General features: G+C 37.3%; 3 protein-coding genes across 9 annotated transcripts; all 3 read left to right on the top strand.

The window, feature by feature from the left end:
* Positions 1 to 22: 22 nt before the first annotated feature.
* Positions 23 to 3,201, top strand: LOC131000764 (glycine-rich RNA-binding protein 4, mitochondrial). 7 transcript variants are annotated; one of them, XR_009093788.1, is made up of 7 exons: positions 23 to 157; positions 252 to 451; positions 949 to 1,017; positions 1,097 to 1,203; positions 1,291 to 1,353; positions 2,901 to 3,032; positions 3,142 to 3,201. XR_009093788.1 is itself a non-coding variant. In XM_057926830.1 (6 exons), exons 2-6 carry the CDS (start codon positions 364 to 366, stop codon positions 2,952 to 2,954), a joined length of 381 nt encoding a protein of 126 aa, XP_057782813.1. In that variant the 5' UTR covers positions 23 to 157; positions 252 to 363; the 3' UTR covers positions 2,955 to 3,201. The 7 variants fall into 7 exon arrangements, 2 of the variants coding, with proteins under 2 accessions (XP_057782813.1, XP_057782812.1); XR_009093787.1 differs by having other exon boundaries at positions 3,118 to 3,201; XR_009093791.1 differs by having other exon boundaries at positions 3,113 to 3,201.
* Positions 3,202 to 8,598: 5,397 nt separating this feature from the next.
* LOC131000765 (NADH dehydrogenase [ubiquinone] 1 alpha subcomplex subunit 2) lies at positions 8,599 to 10,778 on the top strand. The gene is made up of 4 exons (XM_057926831.1): positions 8,599 to 8,617; positions 9,297 to 9,427; positions 9,523 to 9,629; positions 10,296 to 10,778. The coding sequence occupies exons 2-4, from the start codon at positions 9,342 to 9,344 to the stop codon at positions 10,397 to 10,399; spliced, it is 297 nt and encodes a 98-aa protein (XP_057782814.1). The 5' UTR covers positions 8,599 to 8,617; positions 9,297 to 9,341; the 3' UTR covers positions 10,400 to 10,778.
* Positions 10,779 to 12,748: 1,970 nt separating this feature from the next.
* LOC131000759 (protein ALP1-like) lies at positions 12,749 to 18,114 on the top strand. The gene is made up of 3 exons (XM_057926823.1): positions 12,749 to 12,935; positions 14,061 to 14,215; positions 16,865 to 18,114. Exons 2-3 carry the CDS (start codon positions 14,086 to 14,088, stop codon positions 17,896 to 17,898), a joined length of 1,164 nt encoding a protein of 387 aa, XP_057782806.1. The 5' UTR covers positions 12,749 to 12,935; positions 14,061 to 14,085; the 3' UTR covers positions 17,899 to 18,114.
* Positions 18,115 to 18,130: the final 16 nt, after the last annotated feature.

Genomic DNA, 18,130 nt, shown 5'->3' with positions numbered 1-18,130 from the left:
GCGGATCGCGTTTGGTTTCTTCGTTATTTCTTTAAATCTGTTATGGTTCTATGTTCGTTCGGCTGTTTGATTCGATGGTTATTCTATGGGAATCGTTCGCTAAATTTTCCGCTTCTTTCTGGTTGGCGCTGTAAAGATTGTTCGTCATCTTTTGAGGGTAAGAATTAGATGCGCAACAATAATGCGCCATTTTCAACTGACTTTATTCTGTATTTTTTAAAAATATTTTCTGAGAAGATGGTGTTTAATAGGTGTGGACAGATAGGGACAGACTTTCTCGGGAAATAATTCAACTTAAAATAAAGGAGCACTCGCTTCACCTTTTTTTATCCTTTCTCGACGAAAGTTGAATCCTCGCAGAGGATGCGTTTCTTGCAAAAGATTCGTCCCGCCCTTACATATCCGCTCTGTAGATGCCTCACACGGCGGCACATGCAACTATTCGTCGGAGGTCTCTCTCTCTCTCCCCCCCCCTTCGCATATGCAAATGTGCGCAATGTGTCCCTTTCTGAATTAAAATTAGGGCTATTAACTAAATTGGGCTTGCTCGTTCCATTCTAATTGTGGTTCTATTTCCTGTTCGATAAAATGCTCCAATGAATGAAGAGGGTTTAGTATTTGAAAACATAGAGTTTAACATGCAAGTTAGAACCAGAAAGCATGATATATACTCGTTCAGTTGTTTTCATGGTTGAAGTGTGAACAGTAGCTCAAAATGATGAGTTCGCTGTTGACAAAGGGGGCAGTCTACTTTGACGCTTTATATTAGAACTGATTGATCCCTAACATTTTTCACTTCTGGCAAAAAAACTGATTAATTTGCTAAGAATTGCAAAGGACTAAGTAGATAAGTACCATTTGATTGTTATATTCTAAATTGAATGAGCATACATTAGTTTTCTCAGATGGTCACTAGTCTTATTTAAAGGAGTGTTCGGCTTCCTACAGGACTCTCTTATGATACCAATGAAAGTGTGCTTAAGGATGCGTTCGAGAACTATGGTGAAATAGTTGAAGGTTGGGATAGTTACTTGTTAATACATTATGATTTATTTGAGATTATTGTGGCATGGAAATGATTTAATAACATCAATAGTCAAGGTAATATGTGATCGTGTGAGTGGAAAATCAAGAGGATATGGATTTGTGCGCTACTCTTCTGAAGCAGCAGCAAACAAAGCCCTGAAAGAAATGGACGGTCTGGTATGCTCCAAGATTCTTACATGCCTAAATATCTTTATTTGAGTAACATTCTTAGATAGTTCTCCCTGTATTTTATGCCTTTTACAGTTGCTAGATGGTAGGAACATCCGAATTCACTATGCTCACAGAGGGGGAAGCAAGGAAGTCAGGGTCAGGCCTAAAACTCTGAAGCTTTGTGCCTCTATATTCACTATATAATCCCCGTTTCCTTCTTTACTTGTTCTATATCTTGCTCAGTTTTAACATTTCAAACATTTGATTGATTGTCTCATTTTCATTCAATTTTGTTGTGTATCCTGCTTAAGACCGCGCTTTAATAGATGCCAGCACCATGCTACTGGTAACTTGCTCATTTTGAGATCAGGTTTTCCTTGCACATCCTTTTGAATTCAGACTTGGTTTGTTCGAGATTACGATGTAGAATGATGTCATGCTACTGGTAACTTGCTCATTTTGAGATCAGGTTTTCCTTGCACATCCTTTTGAACTCAGACTTGGTTTGTTCGAGATTACGATGTAGAATGATGTTAGACTGAAGGGTTCATTGAGGAAGCTCAAGTGTTCACAGAATGAAAAAGAGAACACTGTATTAACCCAAATATTAGAAAATGAAGTATTAGCAAATCATGGTTTAAAGGGATCTGTTGGAAGTAATCTTTACCAGTTGTAAAGGGAACACAAATACAATTTGCTAGGGGGTGGCAGTTTGGATCTATCGCAACAGAAGTTTGAACATTGAGGAGAGGTCCATTTCCTGTCTTTCTATGTGGGTCCTTAGGCTCTAATATGCATTATAATTTTGTTTTTTTTATGTCAACTCTATTAAAGATTTTCTCCATTGGAACTTAGATTTAGTTAAATGTTCTTTAATTACTGAATGTTATGTTACTACTTCTTTGACGTTAAGAATCCTCATAGTTATCATCTTAATTTAGTTTCCTGTTTAGTGTGTGTTAGTTATTTCCACTTAATGATGTTTTAAGCAGTGTTCCCTAGATGATTCCTACTTTCTCTAGAATTCTCTCAACTACTCCCTCCGTCCCACGAAGCTTGAACAACTTCTTTTCGGCACGGGTTTTAAGAAATTGGTATTTTATGTGTTAAATGTGATAAGTGAAAAAGTGAATAAAGAGTAATTTTTTTACCATATAAGGAAACTGCTCAAGCTTCGCGGGACAGAGAGAGTATTTTTTATTACTTCTATATAATTCTGTAGTTCTAGCTTAATCACTCTTCACACATGCACTTTCTAGAATACTCCCAATTTTTCTCTTTCAATATCTTTTACAAATCAAGTTTATTTATTCTAACAGTCTGTACATGAAACAATAACTGACAAAATGTGAATTATGTATTTCTCACACACTACATCCAAATAAATGAGATGCTCTCTCTCAAATACATAGTATATAAGTTTATGTGAACCTGAACAATGTCTTATGACATCCGTTGATAAGGCTGCCAGATTTCTACATGTGCTCCTACATTATGCCTAAATCTTACCTCTCCCTTGAACAATATAATTATTGCCTCAATAAGTTAAATGACCAGTTTCTAACTTGTCCTCAATTTTGTGATGGTTTTAAATTTGCTCCAACTTGCCATGATTCCGTCGTGTTGTTTTTGAATGCCTGCACTATAAAGTTCTATACATGTCTTTGTGTGAAAGAAAGATACTGACTTATGTTTTGTATTAGGATGAATGTTCTTCAACATCTATAGAAGACTGTCTGAAACTCCCAACACTCTGATGTTCCTCTCTTATGAAGTCAAAAAAGAAGATTTAGTCGTTTGGTTTCAGCCTCTTGCTTCAAGACCTTCCCTTCTCTGTAATTATGTTGAAATTTGTTTGATCTCTTTTTACTATTTTCAGTGTTAGTGTTACAACTCATTAAACTCAATATCTAAGTGTAGGAATTGCACATGTGTTTGTGGCAGTCATGACTGAAATGTTTGTTTTACTGGAACATGGATACACTCCTTGGCCGGCTTCTTCAACTCTTTCATTCAGCATCATGCTCCAAAGACAGGCATACAGTTATCGACATAAAATATGCGCGGTTTCGCGTGAGTTTAGCATCAGAGGAGACAAATCTGATGGACTAATGTGTTTTGGTTTGCTATAAGTTCATTCCAACAATTGCAGATAATATATCTGTTGAGCTTTCCACATCATGTGGACCCCACTTTTGACAAATGTGAATCAACTTTTGACATTTGCAGTCTTCTTCAACAATTTGCTGCAGCCCACCAAATTGGAAGAGCAAAGCAGCAAACTTCAACAAACAACAGCTCAACTTTCCTATAAATAGAGCTATGTATTCGGCAAATGTAGAAGTGCAGAGTGCGAGAGAAAAGTGAGGCAAAACAAGAGAGAGTTTGGTGAGTGCATTTTGAGAGAAGAAAATTGTGAGGAAAAATTATAGGATTTTTCATCTCTCTTAAAATAGTAGCTCAGTCCTCTTGTGTTTTCCAAGTTATTAAACTTGAGATTTGTGTTTCCCCTATTTTGTGTAGGGAGAATTTTTGTAAGCCTACTATATACATAGTGGAAGATTTCTAGACTACGGTCTCGTGGTTTTTCCCAATTTGGGTTTTCCACGTAAAAATTCTTGTCTCATATTTTCTTATATTTTGCACCAAATATTTTTCTTGGTTTGGATCCCATTTTGTAATCCAGCAAGAGGGAAAAGAATTATCCTGGTTCCGCTGTGCAAGTGTCATTTATTTGGACACTCGTGAATATTTATTCACCACTTTTCCCAACAAGTGGTATCAGAGCCACTTTGGTTCTGAGGCGGATTAAAAATGGAGGAATCGTCGTCGCTTGGTGGTATGTTCAAATTGAACGGATCAAATTACTCAATTTGGAAGCCAAGCATGTTGGATCTTCTCTATTGTAAGGATCTCTATTTGCCCTTACATGGAGATGATGCCAAACCAAAGGATATGAGTGATGATGAATGGGTCATCATGCACAGAAAAACAGTTGGTTACGTCCGGCGCTTCATTGGACACAGTATTTTTCATCATTTTGCTAATGAGGAAAAAGCTGACGTTCTTTGGAAGAAAATGGAAGCTATGTTTGAAAGGAAAAATGCTTTAAACAAAGCTTCCATCATCAGAAAAATCGTTCGCTTGCGATATGCGGAGGGTGCCAACATGACGGAGCACCTCAATGCATACCAGGGTCTTATCAACCAATCCACCAACATGAAGATTTCTCTTGATGATGAAGTCGTAGCTTTATTGCTACTCAGTTCGTTGCCGGACAGTTGGGACACTCTTGTAGTGTCAATCAGCAACTCGGCTCCAGGTGGAGCACTGACCTTGCAGATGGTCAAAGATTGTCTTCTTAATGAAGAATCCAGAAGAAAAGATCAAGAACGTTCTTCTGAGACAAAGGCGATGATTGCTGAAAACGGAGATCGAGGGAGAAGTAAAAGTAAAGGCTCTCAATACTCGAGAGATAAATCCAGGGGGAAGTCTAAACCCAGAAAAGACTTCAAATGCCATTATTGCGGTGGTCCAAACCACTATGAAAGAGACTGCAGAAAGAAGAAAAGAGATCAAGCGCGTGGAAATAATGAAAATGCTGAGAAAGACACAACAGCAGTTGCAACTGATGGCGATGTTGTCGTAGTTTGCGATGATGCTCTTGTGAGTTCGTCATGCCAACAAACAGACTGGATCGTTGATTCGGGTGCATCATATCACATTTCACCACATCGTGATATGTTTGCATCCTACACCGGTGGCAGCTTTGGCAAAGTCAGAATGGCCAATCATGGTGTGACAGAAGTTGCTGGTATAGGAGACATTGTCCTGCTTACTAACACTGGATGTAAGCTTATCTTAAAAGATGTCCGACATGTTCCTGATATCAGACTCAATATTATTTCCACTGGCAAGCTCGACGATGATGGCTACATCAACCATTTCGGCGGAGGAAAGTGGAAGCTAATCAAAGGCTCTCTAATTGCAGCAAAGGGTAGAAAGCAAAATTCTCTCTACATGATGCATGCAACGTTGTCCAATGGAGAGGTGAATGCAGTCGTCAAAAATTCCTCCATTGAGATATGGCATAAGAGGCTTGGGCATCTGAGCCAGAAAGGTCTGGAGATCTTGGCTAGAAGAAGCCTCATCCCTGAGGTTAAATGAATGCACTTGGAAACCTGTGTTGATTGTTTGGCCGGAAAACAACACAGAGTTGCATTCAAGAGCTTCTCTCCCTCAAGAAGAGCTCAACCTCTTGATTTGGTGCACACAGATTTGTGCTACATGAAAGACAGAACTCTTGGTGGCGCACTATATTTCGTCACTTTCATTGACGATTTTTCGAGGAAAGTCTGGTGTTTTGCTTTGAAAACCAAAGACCAAACGTTGGAGGTCTTTAAGAATTTTCAAGCAAAAGTCGAGAGACAAACAGGAAGGAAACTGAAGTGTGTTCGTGCAGATAACGGCGGTGAGTACCAAGGCCCGTTTGAGCAACACTGCAGGAACCATGGTATCAAGCTTGAGAAAAGCGTCCCAAAGACCCCTCAACACAATGGCGTGGCAGAAAGGATGAACAGAACAATTTGTGAGAGAATCAAATGCATGCTGTCGCACTCCAAACTGCCAAAATCCTTTTGGGGTGAAGCTATGAGGACCGCAGTTGACTTGATCAACCTTTCTCCATCAACTCCTCTGGGTGGTGACATTCCAGATAGAGTTTGGTCCGGGAAAGACGTGTCTTACAAACACTTGAGAGTGTTTGGCTGCAGGGCTTTTGTTCACATTCCAAAAGATGAGAGATCCAAGCTTGATGATAAAACCAAACCATGTATCTTCTTGGGATACGCTCATGAAGAGTTTGGTTATAGATTATGGGACCCAGTTAACAGGAAAGTCATCAGAAGCAGGGATGTTGTATTCCTTGAAGATCAAGTTCCTGATGATGCGAAGGAAAAGCCTGAATCTAATTCAGAAGTTCCTGTCAACTTAGATCCAGTTCCTTCACCGACACTCCAGAATTACGGGGGAGATACCCAATCGGAGCATGGTGATCCGGTTGATGATGAAGCAGGTGACGATCAGACTCCACCTGTACAAGATGATGTCCCTCCAGTTAGAAGGTCTACCAGAGAAAGACAACCTTCTACCAGATATAGCCCACATGAGTATGTAATGCTCACTGATGGAGGAGAGCCACAGAGTTTTGTAGAAGCCATGGCGCATGACCAAAAGGAGAAGTGGTTAGAAGCCATGAAGGAGGAGATGAACTCCTTAGTTGAAAATCACACCTATGACTTAGTGAAGTTGCCAGCCGGCAAGAGATCGCTGAAAAACAAGTGGGTCTACCGATTAAAGGCTGAGGAGAATAGCTCACAACCAAGGTACAAGGCGAGACTGGTTGTGAAGGGTTTCAGTCAGAAAAAGGGTGTTGATTTTGAAGAGATTTTCTCACTAGTGGTGAAGATGTCTTCAATCAGAGTGGTGCTCGCGATTGCTGCCAGTTTGGACCTGGAGATCGAGCAACTTGATGTGAAGACTGCATTTCTGCATGGAGATTTAGACAAAGAAATCTACATGGACCAGCCTGAAGGTTTCAAAGTCAAAGGAAAAGAGAACCTTGTATGCAGGTTGAAGAAGAGCTTGTACGGCCTGAAACAAGCTCCCAGACTATGGTACATGAAGTTTGAGTCCTTCATGTCAACCCATGGCTACAATAAGACCACCTCAGATCACTGTGTTTTCTTCAAGAAGTTCGCAGGAGGTGATTTTATCATATTGTCTGTCTACGTTGACGACATGTTAATTGTAGGCCATGATGCCAGCAAGATTGATAAGCTGAAGAAAGAGCTGAGCAAGTCTTTTGCGATGAAAGACTTAGGCGCGGCTAAGCAGATCCTTGGAATGAAGATCTTCAGGGACAGGAAGAGCAAGAAGCTCTGGTTATCTCAAGAACAATATATTGAGAAAGTTCTTGAAAGATTTAGAATGAGCAAGTCGAAGCCAGTCGCCACTCCACTTGCGGGTCATATGAAGCTAAGCTCAGCACAATGCCCGACAAGTGAGACAGAAAAGAAAGAACTGCAAAAGATTCCATATGCTTCTGCGGTGGGGAGTCTAATGTATGCTATGATATGCACTAGACCTGACGTCGCTCACGCAGTTGGTGTGGTAAGTCGATTTCTCTCAAACCCAGGAAAAGAGCATTGGACAGCAGTGAAATGGATATTTCGGTACTTGAGAGGTACTTCTAAACTTTGTCTGAAGTTTGGTGATAACCATATTCTACTTGAAGGATATGTGGATGCAGACATGGCTGGTGACATAGATTCCAGGAAATCCACATCTGGATACCTGATGAGACTTGCAAGGGGAGCTATCTCGTGGCAATCGAAACTTCAAAAATGCGTGGCATTATCCACAACGGAAGCTGAGTACATTGCTGTGACGGAAGCTTGCAAAGAGGTGTTGTGGTTGAAGAAGTTTCTACAAGAGTTGGGCTTGAAGCAAGAGAAGTATGTGCTTTACTGCGACAGTCAAAGCGCAATTCACTTGAGTAAGAATTCGAGTTTTCACTCAAGAACGAAACATATTGATGTGAGATATCACTGGATTCGAGATGTACTTGAAAGAAAACTAATGCAGCTCGAGAAGATCCACACCGATGAGAATGGTGCAGATATGTTTACCAAGTCCTTACCCCGAGATAAGTTTGAGATCTGCAAACGTGAAGCAGGTCTAGTTGAATCTCCACATGACGTGGAGGGGGAGAATTGTTGAGCTTTCCACATCATGTGGACCCCACTTTTGACAAATGTGAATCAACTTTTGACATTTGCAGTCTTCTTCAACAATTTGCTGCAGCCCACCAAATTGGAAGAGCAAAGCAGCAAACTTCAACAAACAACAGCTCAACTTTCCTATAAATAGAGCTATGTATTCGGCAAATGTAGAAGTGCAGAGTGCGAGAGAAAAGTGAGGCAAAACAAGAGAGAGTTTGGTGAGTGCATTTTGAGAGAAGAAAATTGTGAGGAAAAATTATAGGATTTTTCATCTCTCTTAAAATAGTAGCTCAGTCCTCTTGTGTTTTCCAAGTTATTAAACTTGAGATTTGTGTTTCCCCTATTTTGTGTAGGGAGAATTTTTGTAAGCCTACTATATACATAGTGGAAGATTTCTAGACTACGGTCTCGTGGTTTTTCCCAATTTGGGTTTTCCACGTAAAAATTCTTGTCTCATATTTTCTTATATTTTGCACCAAATATTTTTCTTGGTTTGGATCCCATTTTGTAATCCAGCAAGAGGGAAAAGAATTATCCTGGTTCCGCTGTGCAAGTGTCATTTATTTGGACACTCGTGAATATTTATTCACCACTTTTCCCAACAATATCATCTCAGTCTCAGAGTAGCTTGCTATAGGGTAATACTTTATTTCATTTCGTTTGAATGTCATAGAAATTCATGCACTCTTGTTTTCTGGGTTTCTTAATTTATTATGCTCTTTGGTAAAGAAGGAAATTGGCTCTAATATATATTGTGGTTTCAACTTTTAATGATCGAAATGCGTTTTCTAATTTTCCATTTTCCCCAAGAAGAGCAATCTTGATTCTCTCTCGTAACGAAGTTTGATTTGTGTTTTATTTTACGCACTTGGTGAGTTTTTATGAAATTAAATCTAAACAATATTATACTCTGTAGAAAGTGAAAATTCTTACTATTTGAAAAACTAAAAGACATGTCCTTATATGACTATATGAGTAAAGCTTTTCAATACTCCGATTTTTTATTTTTTTGTTTCATCTACAATTATGTTACTTTAAGTAAAAAAAAATCTTCTAAAATTATTGTTTGGTTAACTTAAAAAAAAAACAAAAAAATTCTTACCAAATATGAGGAAATGGAAAGATCAAATCTTTATGTGAATAGGGGTTTTGGCAAAAATAAAATTTGTGTTAAATTCAATGAAATTGGAAATGGAAAAATAAAATCTTTGTAGGGCTCAATATCTAAATAGCACATACTTTGTGGACTAAACAAAAATTCCTAAAAGATGAAGGACTAATTGAGAGATCTACTAATTCACCCATTCCATTGCAGAGAGAGAACAAGAACATACACAGCCGAAGCACATAAAGGTTTCAACAATGGCGTGGAGGGGACAGCTTTCTCGAAATCTCAAGGAGCTCCGCATCTTATTCTCTCCTAATTCGTCTTCCAGCTCTTCCACTAGGTTTACACCAGTCCATTCTCAATTTCTATTTTGTCAAACGCATGTTTTTGATCATGTTCTTATTGATTGTGTCCGCTTCGTGTTTGTTCGAACAGAGCCTTCATTGAGAATAATTACAAGGATCTGAAGACAAAAAACCCTAAGCTCCCGATTTTGATCCGCGAGGCCACTGGCATCGAGCCTCAGCTATGGGCGAGATATGGTAATTTACTTATTTCTTTTCTCATATCGATTATCGAGATCCAAATTACCGGCCGCTCTTCCTGCGCTCTTCTTTTCTTTTTAGAAGTTTTTTCTAGGTTGATTTTTGTGTTTTATGAATGTTTTCAATTGAGCGCGTTACATTGCTAGGGCAATTACCAGTTCCAATCAATTTGAGGCCGAATAGTATGAGAACTTTTTCCACAAATGACTGGCATTTTGGAGAATGGTGTTAGCTGAATCGTTGAATTTAAACTGTATTGCATTCCTATCTAGAATACTGGATGAACTCGCCATAATTAGGGTACAGAGTGATGTGGTATATGCAATATTAGGGGTTTTCATACGTACAAATAAGGTACATATTGGATTCATGACTTGAGTCACAATGTGCGCTGTTTGTGATTTCAACTGTCCAATTTGATGGCATAGCTTTTCAGCTTTTTATATATATGATTCAAACCTACCCTAACATGTTATGGAATCTCCGTAGACAAGAAGTTACAACAATCCAAATTCAAACTTATTGTTAGTTCGATACCTTCTTCAGTTATTGGTAGTCAATCCTGAACACTGTGACCTGTTTTCTTTTGAGTTTTGGACAACAAGTGATGTATGTCATGAAAAGTTGATAACCTTCACTTATTGTTATTCTGCATTGATCTAGGATTTGGCGTTGAGAGGGGAATACACTTGGAAGGTTTGAGCGAGGAACAGATTTCTAAGGCTCTTGAGGACCTTAATAAAGCAGGGGCAGGCCTTAAAAGCTGAGACAGCTGCTCATTGGATCCCTAGACAAATAATATGTCAGCCAAAGTTTGTGGAGGTTGATTCTCTATTTTGATTTATAACTGTTGCTTCAGTTGATCAGGTAGTTGTTTGTCATTTATAAAATGCTCTTTGCAACAAACGCTACTTGTTTGTTGTAGCCTAGCCTTTTATGGGACATTCTACTTGCATAAATCTTTGTCTCAGTGGCCAAGTATTCCTAATGTTTCACTTCCTGCCCAAAACTCTTTTTTCATTGTTATTGTCTATTATTGATGATGGGAGAAGACTTGTGTGTTCTGCTTGGTTTTGAGATTGAACATATCTACGTCTTCAGCTTTATGCTCGTTCTATGAAGTGAAATGAAATGAAAATGTATTAACATTTTTGTCTTTAGGTAATTTTCCGGCCTTGCTCTATGTCAATATGTTAATATACATATTTCTGCAGTCTGATTAGATACTTTGATGGTGATCTGCATTCTGCATTCTGGTTACCTGCTACTGTAAGCTACATATGTTCGTTTTGTTTATGTCCAAACACAAGTTCGTTTAGTGTTCTCCTTGAGGAGAAAGAGCACCGGATAATGTATGAGGATCGTATAATTTTAGTGAGCAAATTTCATTAGAAGGCAGCCTCACAGTCACACGATAAGATTGATGGAGCCAAGAACTCTTAAGGAAAAAAAAATGAATGTTTAAATTTAGTTATCTGCCATAACTGCTGTCCTAGCATGTGCCAGAGTGAGTTTGTAGGCTAATGCTCATCTTTATATATATTTGACATGCATCATATTAGAATAAAAGACTATTTGCGACTAGGAAAATGTTCATTTGAGATACTAAGAACTTGTTATTCAATAGCCTTAATAGTGTTTGAATTTTTTATCCAAATTATTGTTTATACGTAAACGTAATATCTAAGTCGGTTTCGGATTAACTAGGTTTTAGGCTATGATCTTGCAAGTGTTCGTGTGTATGAAGTAATGAATCTCTTCTCAAGTGCATTGTATATTTGTATTGACAAGTTCAAATAAGAGTACCGAAGAACTTATGGCAAAATGTAAGTTTCAGTCCCTTTGACGGAATACTGTTTTTATGCCGCAAGGACTCATGAGTTCTTCACAAAAACTGAAAAGAAGTTACAAAAATATGTTCCAACTAACCAAAATTTTGAGTTATTAACGGACGTAAAAGAAAGGTATATTTAAATAATTTTCAATTTCGTTTCTTAAACCTATTTATCTTGTGAACTTATTAACTTTTAGTAAAATGAGTTTAATTGAGAGTTCATTAGAAGAAGAAAAAAAGAAGACACATACACATGTATACATGAATTCAAAAGAGGAACTTCATCAATTCTATTACAAGTAGCTTGAAAAAAAATACTTCCCCCGTGAACTATTATTATCCCAAAACTTTTAGACACGAGAATTAAAAAAAAGTGCAAATTGATTAGAAGTAGTAGGATCCACACTTTTTTATGAGTAAATTTTTTTTTTTTTAATAATTGAACAATAATAATGGAACAACCTAAAATAATAAGTGAGACAGTAATAACAAAACGGAGAGGGTATTATTTTTTCATATAGAATTCAATCAATATGTAAAAGTTAAGCTTTGACATGAGCATGAATTGTGCTCACAAAAGGCGCTCATGGAAGCTAAGCGGCACAGCACTTCTATATATACATATATTTTCTCATTCATTTCGTATGCTATTATAATTTTTAAAATTTCTCAATCCTAAAAAGTCTTGTAAGTGAGAAACACTAAGGCTTCAGTTTAGGATGCTTAAAGCAATGGTGGCAAAATGGCTATTTAGCCAAATTCCATTTTGATTTGACCCCGTTGATATAGGCTAATATAGCCAATTAGCCATGTTTCACAAATACTACATTTGAGAAAAAAAGGGGCCATGTTTTTTCACTCGCTCTAAAAAGTAATGGGCAACTAATGGCAAACGCTTATATTTACCTCAACAACAACAAATCCATGTCCGCATTATCGAAACTCAGTTATATTATTATATGAGAGAATCAATTAAAATAGAATATCAAAAACAAAGTATGCAATTCTAGTTTCTAATCCCTTTTTTGATGAAAATTGTAATTTCTAATCTATTTACTAAATATAAAGAATTTAGAAAATTTTGTATGAGGCCGTCTCTCTATAAGATAAATTAAGATTTGGATTTAATATTTGTAACAATAACTATAAATAAAACTATAAAATATTAAAATATGATGTTAAATTCGAAGCTCAATCCATGTCATGATAAGAGGGTTTTGCAATTTTTTTTAATTTTGTAAATATTTATTAAAACAAACAAATCTGAATGAAGTAGTGGAAACTGTTCCGCCAATATAAAAAGCCTTCTTACATAAAAAAGACTCAACGAAAAAGCATTCTTAAGAAGGAAGACCCAAACCAACGAGCTCTCTCTGAATACTCTCTCTCTCTCTCTACATATATATATATATTCTTTTGGCGCTGAACGCAAACAACACAACAGAAGCGGCTGCAAACAATTTCCTGAGGTACCTAATTCATTCATCTGGTCTCATGTTCTCCACTTGAATACGTGTGCTATGTTGTTTGTTGAATAGTGTGTTTTTTACGGCTGCTTTTGTCTATGAGCCAAAGAGATGGACTTTTGCTACTCTAATTTTCGCTGAATCTTCAAATTATTTCTCTTCTAATGAAATGATCAAATGACAATATTTTACTGCTTAGTTTCTGCGGTTGCGAATGCGAAATGTGTTTGATTGGTGACTATTGCTTAGGAGAAAAAACAGAAGAAGAAAATTGATAATGGAAGTAGTCTCAGTCAGAGATGTAGCTAAATGAGTCACGTTTTATTGTACGGTTATATAATTAGAAGAGTCTCTGGCTGCAGTCAGGTAGCGTATTAGAGCTGCAATTTTGGTAATTCATGATCTTCTGTTTCTTGCTTCCTGCCGCGCCGAGAAGTATCGAAATTTTTGTGCGCATTGCATTTTGGAATGCCGATTTACAGTCGTTGTAAGCTTGACTTGCATATTTGCAATCGACTGCTTGTGGTCAAATTTTGCAGCTGATTAATTTCCATTTTCTAAATGAAATAATTCGGATGAGTATAGGTTTATCTTATAATTGTGGATTTGTCTTCGTCTATTAGTTGAATCTCCATTTTTGCTTCTTTGAGTTTGAAATTGATATTTCAGATTATTGCATTCATGCAATCTACTAGTATAAATTTATTTTATGACCTTATGTTATTTTTTGTCCAGTTCTTCAGTTTCCTAATTATAGCATGCCAAGGTAACTGAATATGTGTTAGTTATCAGATAATGTTTCTTGTTAAGCATATCCATTATGTTAGCTCTCTCTCTTTCTCAAATGTGGTAAATCAGTGTCTTTTCTCATAGCTTCCATATGAAGCATCAGTGGCTCCGACTCAAAACATTTTCAGTTAGTAAATGCTACTGAATCTTTAAGACAAACAAATTAAAATGTACACCTATTGACTTCTGTTACTTATCACCTGTGCATGCAGATCCATTCACAATTTACATCTATATATTATCTGGAGATGACATTCAGTTTTTCTTTGTTAGAGATGATATGAATTGTATGTGAATTATAACAACTAATTCTTTTGATTTGACCATTTTTGACCTTAGTGAGGCTTTCATTCAATTTGCACTGATGGGGCCAGTGAGAGGGAATAAAAAGAAAAGGAAAATAGAGAAGAAAGCTGAAGAAAACTCTTTGATCTCAGGGTCTTCGGAGGAGGGCTGTACAGAGTGGTGGGAAGTTTTGTTAAAGACAATTGCCGGTAATTTTTAAAAGTTTATTTTTTCAATTTTCTTGGCAGTTGATTTCATATTACAATTATAAATTTTTTTATCTTGGTACATTTTATTGATTTATGTTACAATGCCAGTTTCTTTTTTGTAATTAGATTTGCTTATCATCATGACACAATTTTTGCTGTTGTTGTGTGTGTGCACACATACAGAAGTATGTACTTATTTATTTATTTATTTATTTTCTTTCTGCTCATCTCCATTTTGGATTATGGCTTTTCTCTTTGGCAATTACAGGTTAATATATTCAGGTAGGATCTGCATTTGACTATTCATCAATACTAACACTCAGCATACTGATTTTACACAATGACAGTAGAAAATGCAATGTTGTTCTGGTTTGTTATTTCATAATCAACCCAAGATAAATAGGAAATTGATTTCATGGTTCTTTTTCCAGAGTCTGAGTTTCCAAGAGATGCTATGGTCTCAAGTAAAATTCCTTGTTTCTCCCCCTTTTCATAATTTGATTTAAGGGTGAATTGAAGATTTTATCAGACTGTCCTCAACGTAGTGCAGCACAGTGTTTAGTTATAATTTAGCACTTGCCCTTTTACATCTCTCCATTGTCATTATTATGATTGTCTTCTTCGACATTCTCTTTATGTAAAGTGTAGAATCTAGGTGCATAAATGGATATAATTGGTCACCATTTCTTGAAAGAATTCCGTTTTCTTCCAGTGAAACATATTACTTACAGAAATCCTTGTGTTAAGATTACATTTTCTTACTCATATTATGCATTAGATTTAAACTAACTAAGTCATTCAGACTTACAGGAAATCTCCAGAAACTACATTCCTAATTCATAGGTAGTGTAAGCTAAAGCATTAGTTGAAAAACTCTTTAGCAATATCTGATAGTATCATTGTAGGATTATGATGAATACTGGCCTGTCCTATGAATAGGTTACTTTCAATGTACATGATTTAGCAGTTTGCAAAGTGACTGTAATGGTGTTGGTAGGAGGAGTCATGATAAGCTCACCAGGTGGCAATAAGCTTTCATCTTTGACCTTCACGTCCATTCTTATTTTGGAGGTTTTGAATGATGTTATTGACATCAACATGAAATTGAAAATGCTGTAATATTACAGAGATGATATTTTTTTATTCTATATGGCTTGCACATGCAGTGCTTGCCCATATATGAGATTAATATATCTATGTCATTCTCATGAACATATCTGCATTTGTATCGTTGTGCATTATAATGAAATAGAGTTGACCTCTGTGAAAATCTTCTGCCCTTCAAGCTGCAGATAATCATGTTCTGGACTTCAAGTGAGCTACCTAAATTTTTGCTTCATACTCCTGTTATGAGATTTTTTTACTTCTTCAAGAATACCACAGCATGATGTAGAATTGTTTGCATGTCTACTTCCTTTATGGAAATGATAATACATATTGGCATATTGAGCTTTGGCAGAATGTGTTAACTTTATACCAAAGAAGGTTACAATGATTTGAGGGTTTAAATTTTATATAGATGTGAATGTAACAGCATTAAAATATATCAACATATCATAGTTCCAGATCTTTGTGTTATCAAAGAAGCAGCAATATTGCTTTTGAACAAGGATTTGCTAGTTCTTAATTTCTTATGCTAATTTCATTTTCATTTGAAGGCTAGAAAAACTATTGAGTAATAATCTTTACTCAGGGTTAATTCAAGTGTCTTTTTCTCTAAGCTTCACTCAGGGTTAATTGGGTGAAAATTGACATCTGCTAGAGATGAATGGAGCTGTGTTTAAATTCTTAGACTGATTGGCCCCAGACCCATTGCAACTTAGATAACTGGACACGATTAATTAGAATGATTATCCAGTTGAAGTTCCATTTCCATCTGAATATGTTGCACAATCATCTAGAAGGAATGATTATTCAGGAAAAGAAGAGCATATGGTTGCGGGCAAGGGATCATATCCTGCGGCCGTAGACTGTAATTTTGTGATACAAATGGTGTGTACCTCTCTCTCATTCACATGGTCTTTATAGAGACGAAGCACATTGAATTATACCATGAATAAATTATTGTTTGAAGATGTTGCAAAATAGCCAGCATAATAGATATGTTCAAATGTATGACGAAAACATTATAAAGTCAAATAATTAGAAGAGGAAGACTTGAGGACCTTCTGCAGTGATTACATGTCAAGATACGGAATTCGCAATCAGCAGTGATCTGAAAGCTTTTTTAGCAGACAATAAGGAATATACTGTCAAGACTGTTTAATCAGTTTTTGGGGTCATCTTTGTGGTTGAAGAGCTGTATCATCAGGGTGATTTGCAAGTGATTGAGCGTCTGTCGTAGCATCTACAACGAAATCGACTGTGTGTAGAAAAACAAACTTTCTGAGTTATTATCTTTTCACTCTATTTGCTGCACGTGCTTGTGCCACTATATATATATACTGAGTTTATAGGGTACTTCAGCACTATAAAGTTCTAGCAAGTTTGTCATATTATTACTGAGGATTTTTCTATCATTTAGCACTAATAAGGCTCAGATTTAAGCACCTCAACTTTGTTGAATTATCCTAACTTCCTGAAAACTTCATGCTTTATGAAGCTGTTTCATATATCTTCTTAGATTGATGTTTCTCTGTCAATCTGCAGGTAGTCCGTCGTCTTCACAGATATTAGACAACTTCAGATCTACTTTCAAGGTGTCAAGAAAAACTTTTGACTATATATGTTCCCTAGTAAAAGAGCATATGATGGCTAAGACACATTTTGCATTCACAAATGGTAAGCCAATGACGTTAAACGACCAGGTTGCCTTAGCACTGGTAAGGCTTGGGTCTGGAAACTCGTTGATTTCAATTGGGGACTCATTCGGGGCACACCACTCGACTGTCTCGCAAGTGACATGGCGCTTCGTGGAGGCCATCGAAGAGAAGGGTCTTCACCACCTCCAGTGGCCCTCAGCAGAATCGGAGATGACACAGATAAAACAGAAGTTTGAGAAAATCCGAGGCCTTCCAAATTGCTGTGGCGCAATCGACACTACTCATATAACCATGCTGTTGACCTCATCTGACCAGGAAGCCGACACTTGGCTTGATCACAAGCAGAACCATAGCATGATCCTGCAAGCAATCGTCGACCCTGATCTGAGGTTCCGTAACATAGTCACTGGGTGGCCGGGGAAGATGACCGACTCCTCCATACTCCAGAGCTCGAGTTTCTTCAAACAATGCCAGAAAGGGGAGAAGTTGAACGGGAAGACAACCCATTTGTCAGAAGAAACAGAGCTAACGGAATACATAGTTGGCGATTTTGGGTTCCCGTTGCTACCTTGGCTTGTGACCCCATATCAAGGGAAAGAACTCTCAAAAGCTGAAGCAGATTTCAATAAGCGGCTCCTCGCAACTCAAGCTATCGCCGATAGGGCGTTGGCGAGGTTGAAGGAGGTGTGGAAGATGATTCAAGGTGAAATGTGGAGACCGGACAGGCATAAGCTGCCTCGGTTTATCCTCGTATGCTGCATTCTCCACAACATCGTCATAGACATGGAAGACGACATCTCCGATGACTTGCCGTCGACTTTTGTTCACGATCAAGGATACACGCAGGAGTTTTGTGAATCTGTGGACAAAGCAGGATTGATTTTGAGGGACAGACTGTCCATGTATTTTTCTGGTAGATAGCAGCTTAACATTAGTGAACAAAATCTTGCTTGTGCAACTAGTTTTCCCTTCTAGTCCAATATACTGATAGGTAGGGGGGGGGGGGGGTGTTATTTAGAGATTCAATTTTATCGTATTCATAAAGCTGTTGAGTACTGGGGTAGGCCAGCCAGTCTACAAGACAAGTATTTTTTTTTTAACGACTTCAAAATTTTAAGATCAAGATTGTTTTAAAAATATTACAGGCTTTAAT

Source organism: Salvia miltiorrhiza, chromosome 8 (assembly GCF_028751815.1).
Source record: "Salvia miltiorrhiza cultivar Shanhuang (shh) chromosome 8, IMPLAD_Smil_shh, whole genome shotgun sequence".
NCBI lineage: Eukaryota > Viridiplantae > Streptophyta > Magnoliopsida > Lamiales > Lamiaceae > Salvia > Salvia miltiorrhiza.
Note: the sequence above shows the minus strand (reverse complement) of the source record. Positions and strands in the feature narration are given on the sequence as shown.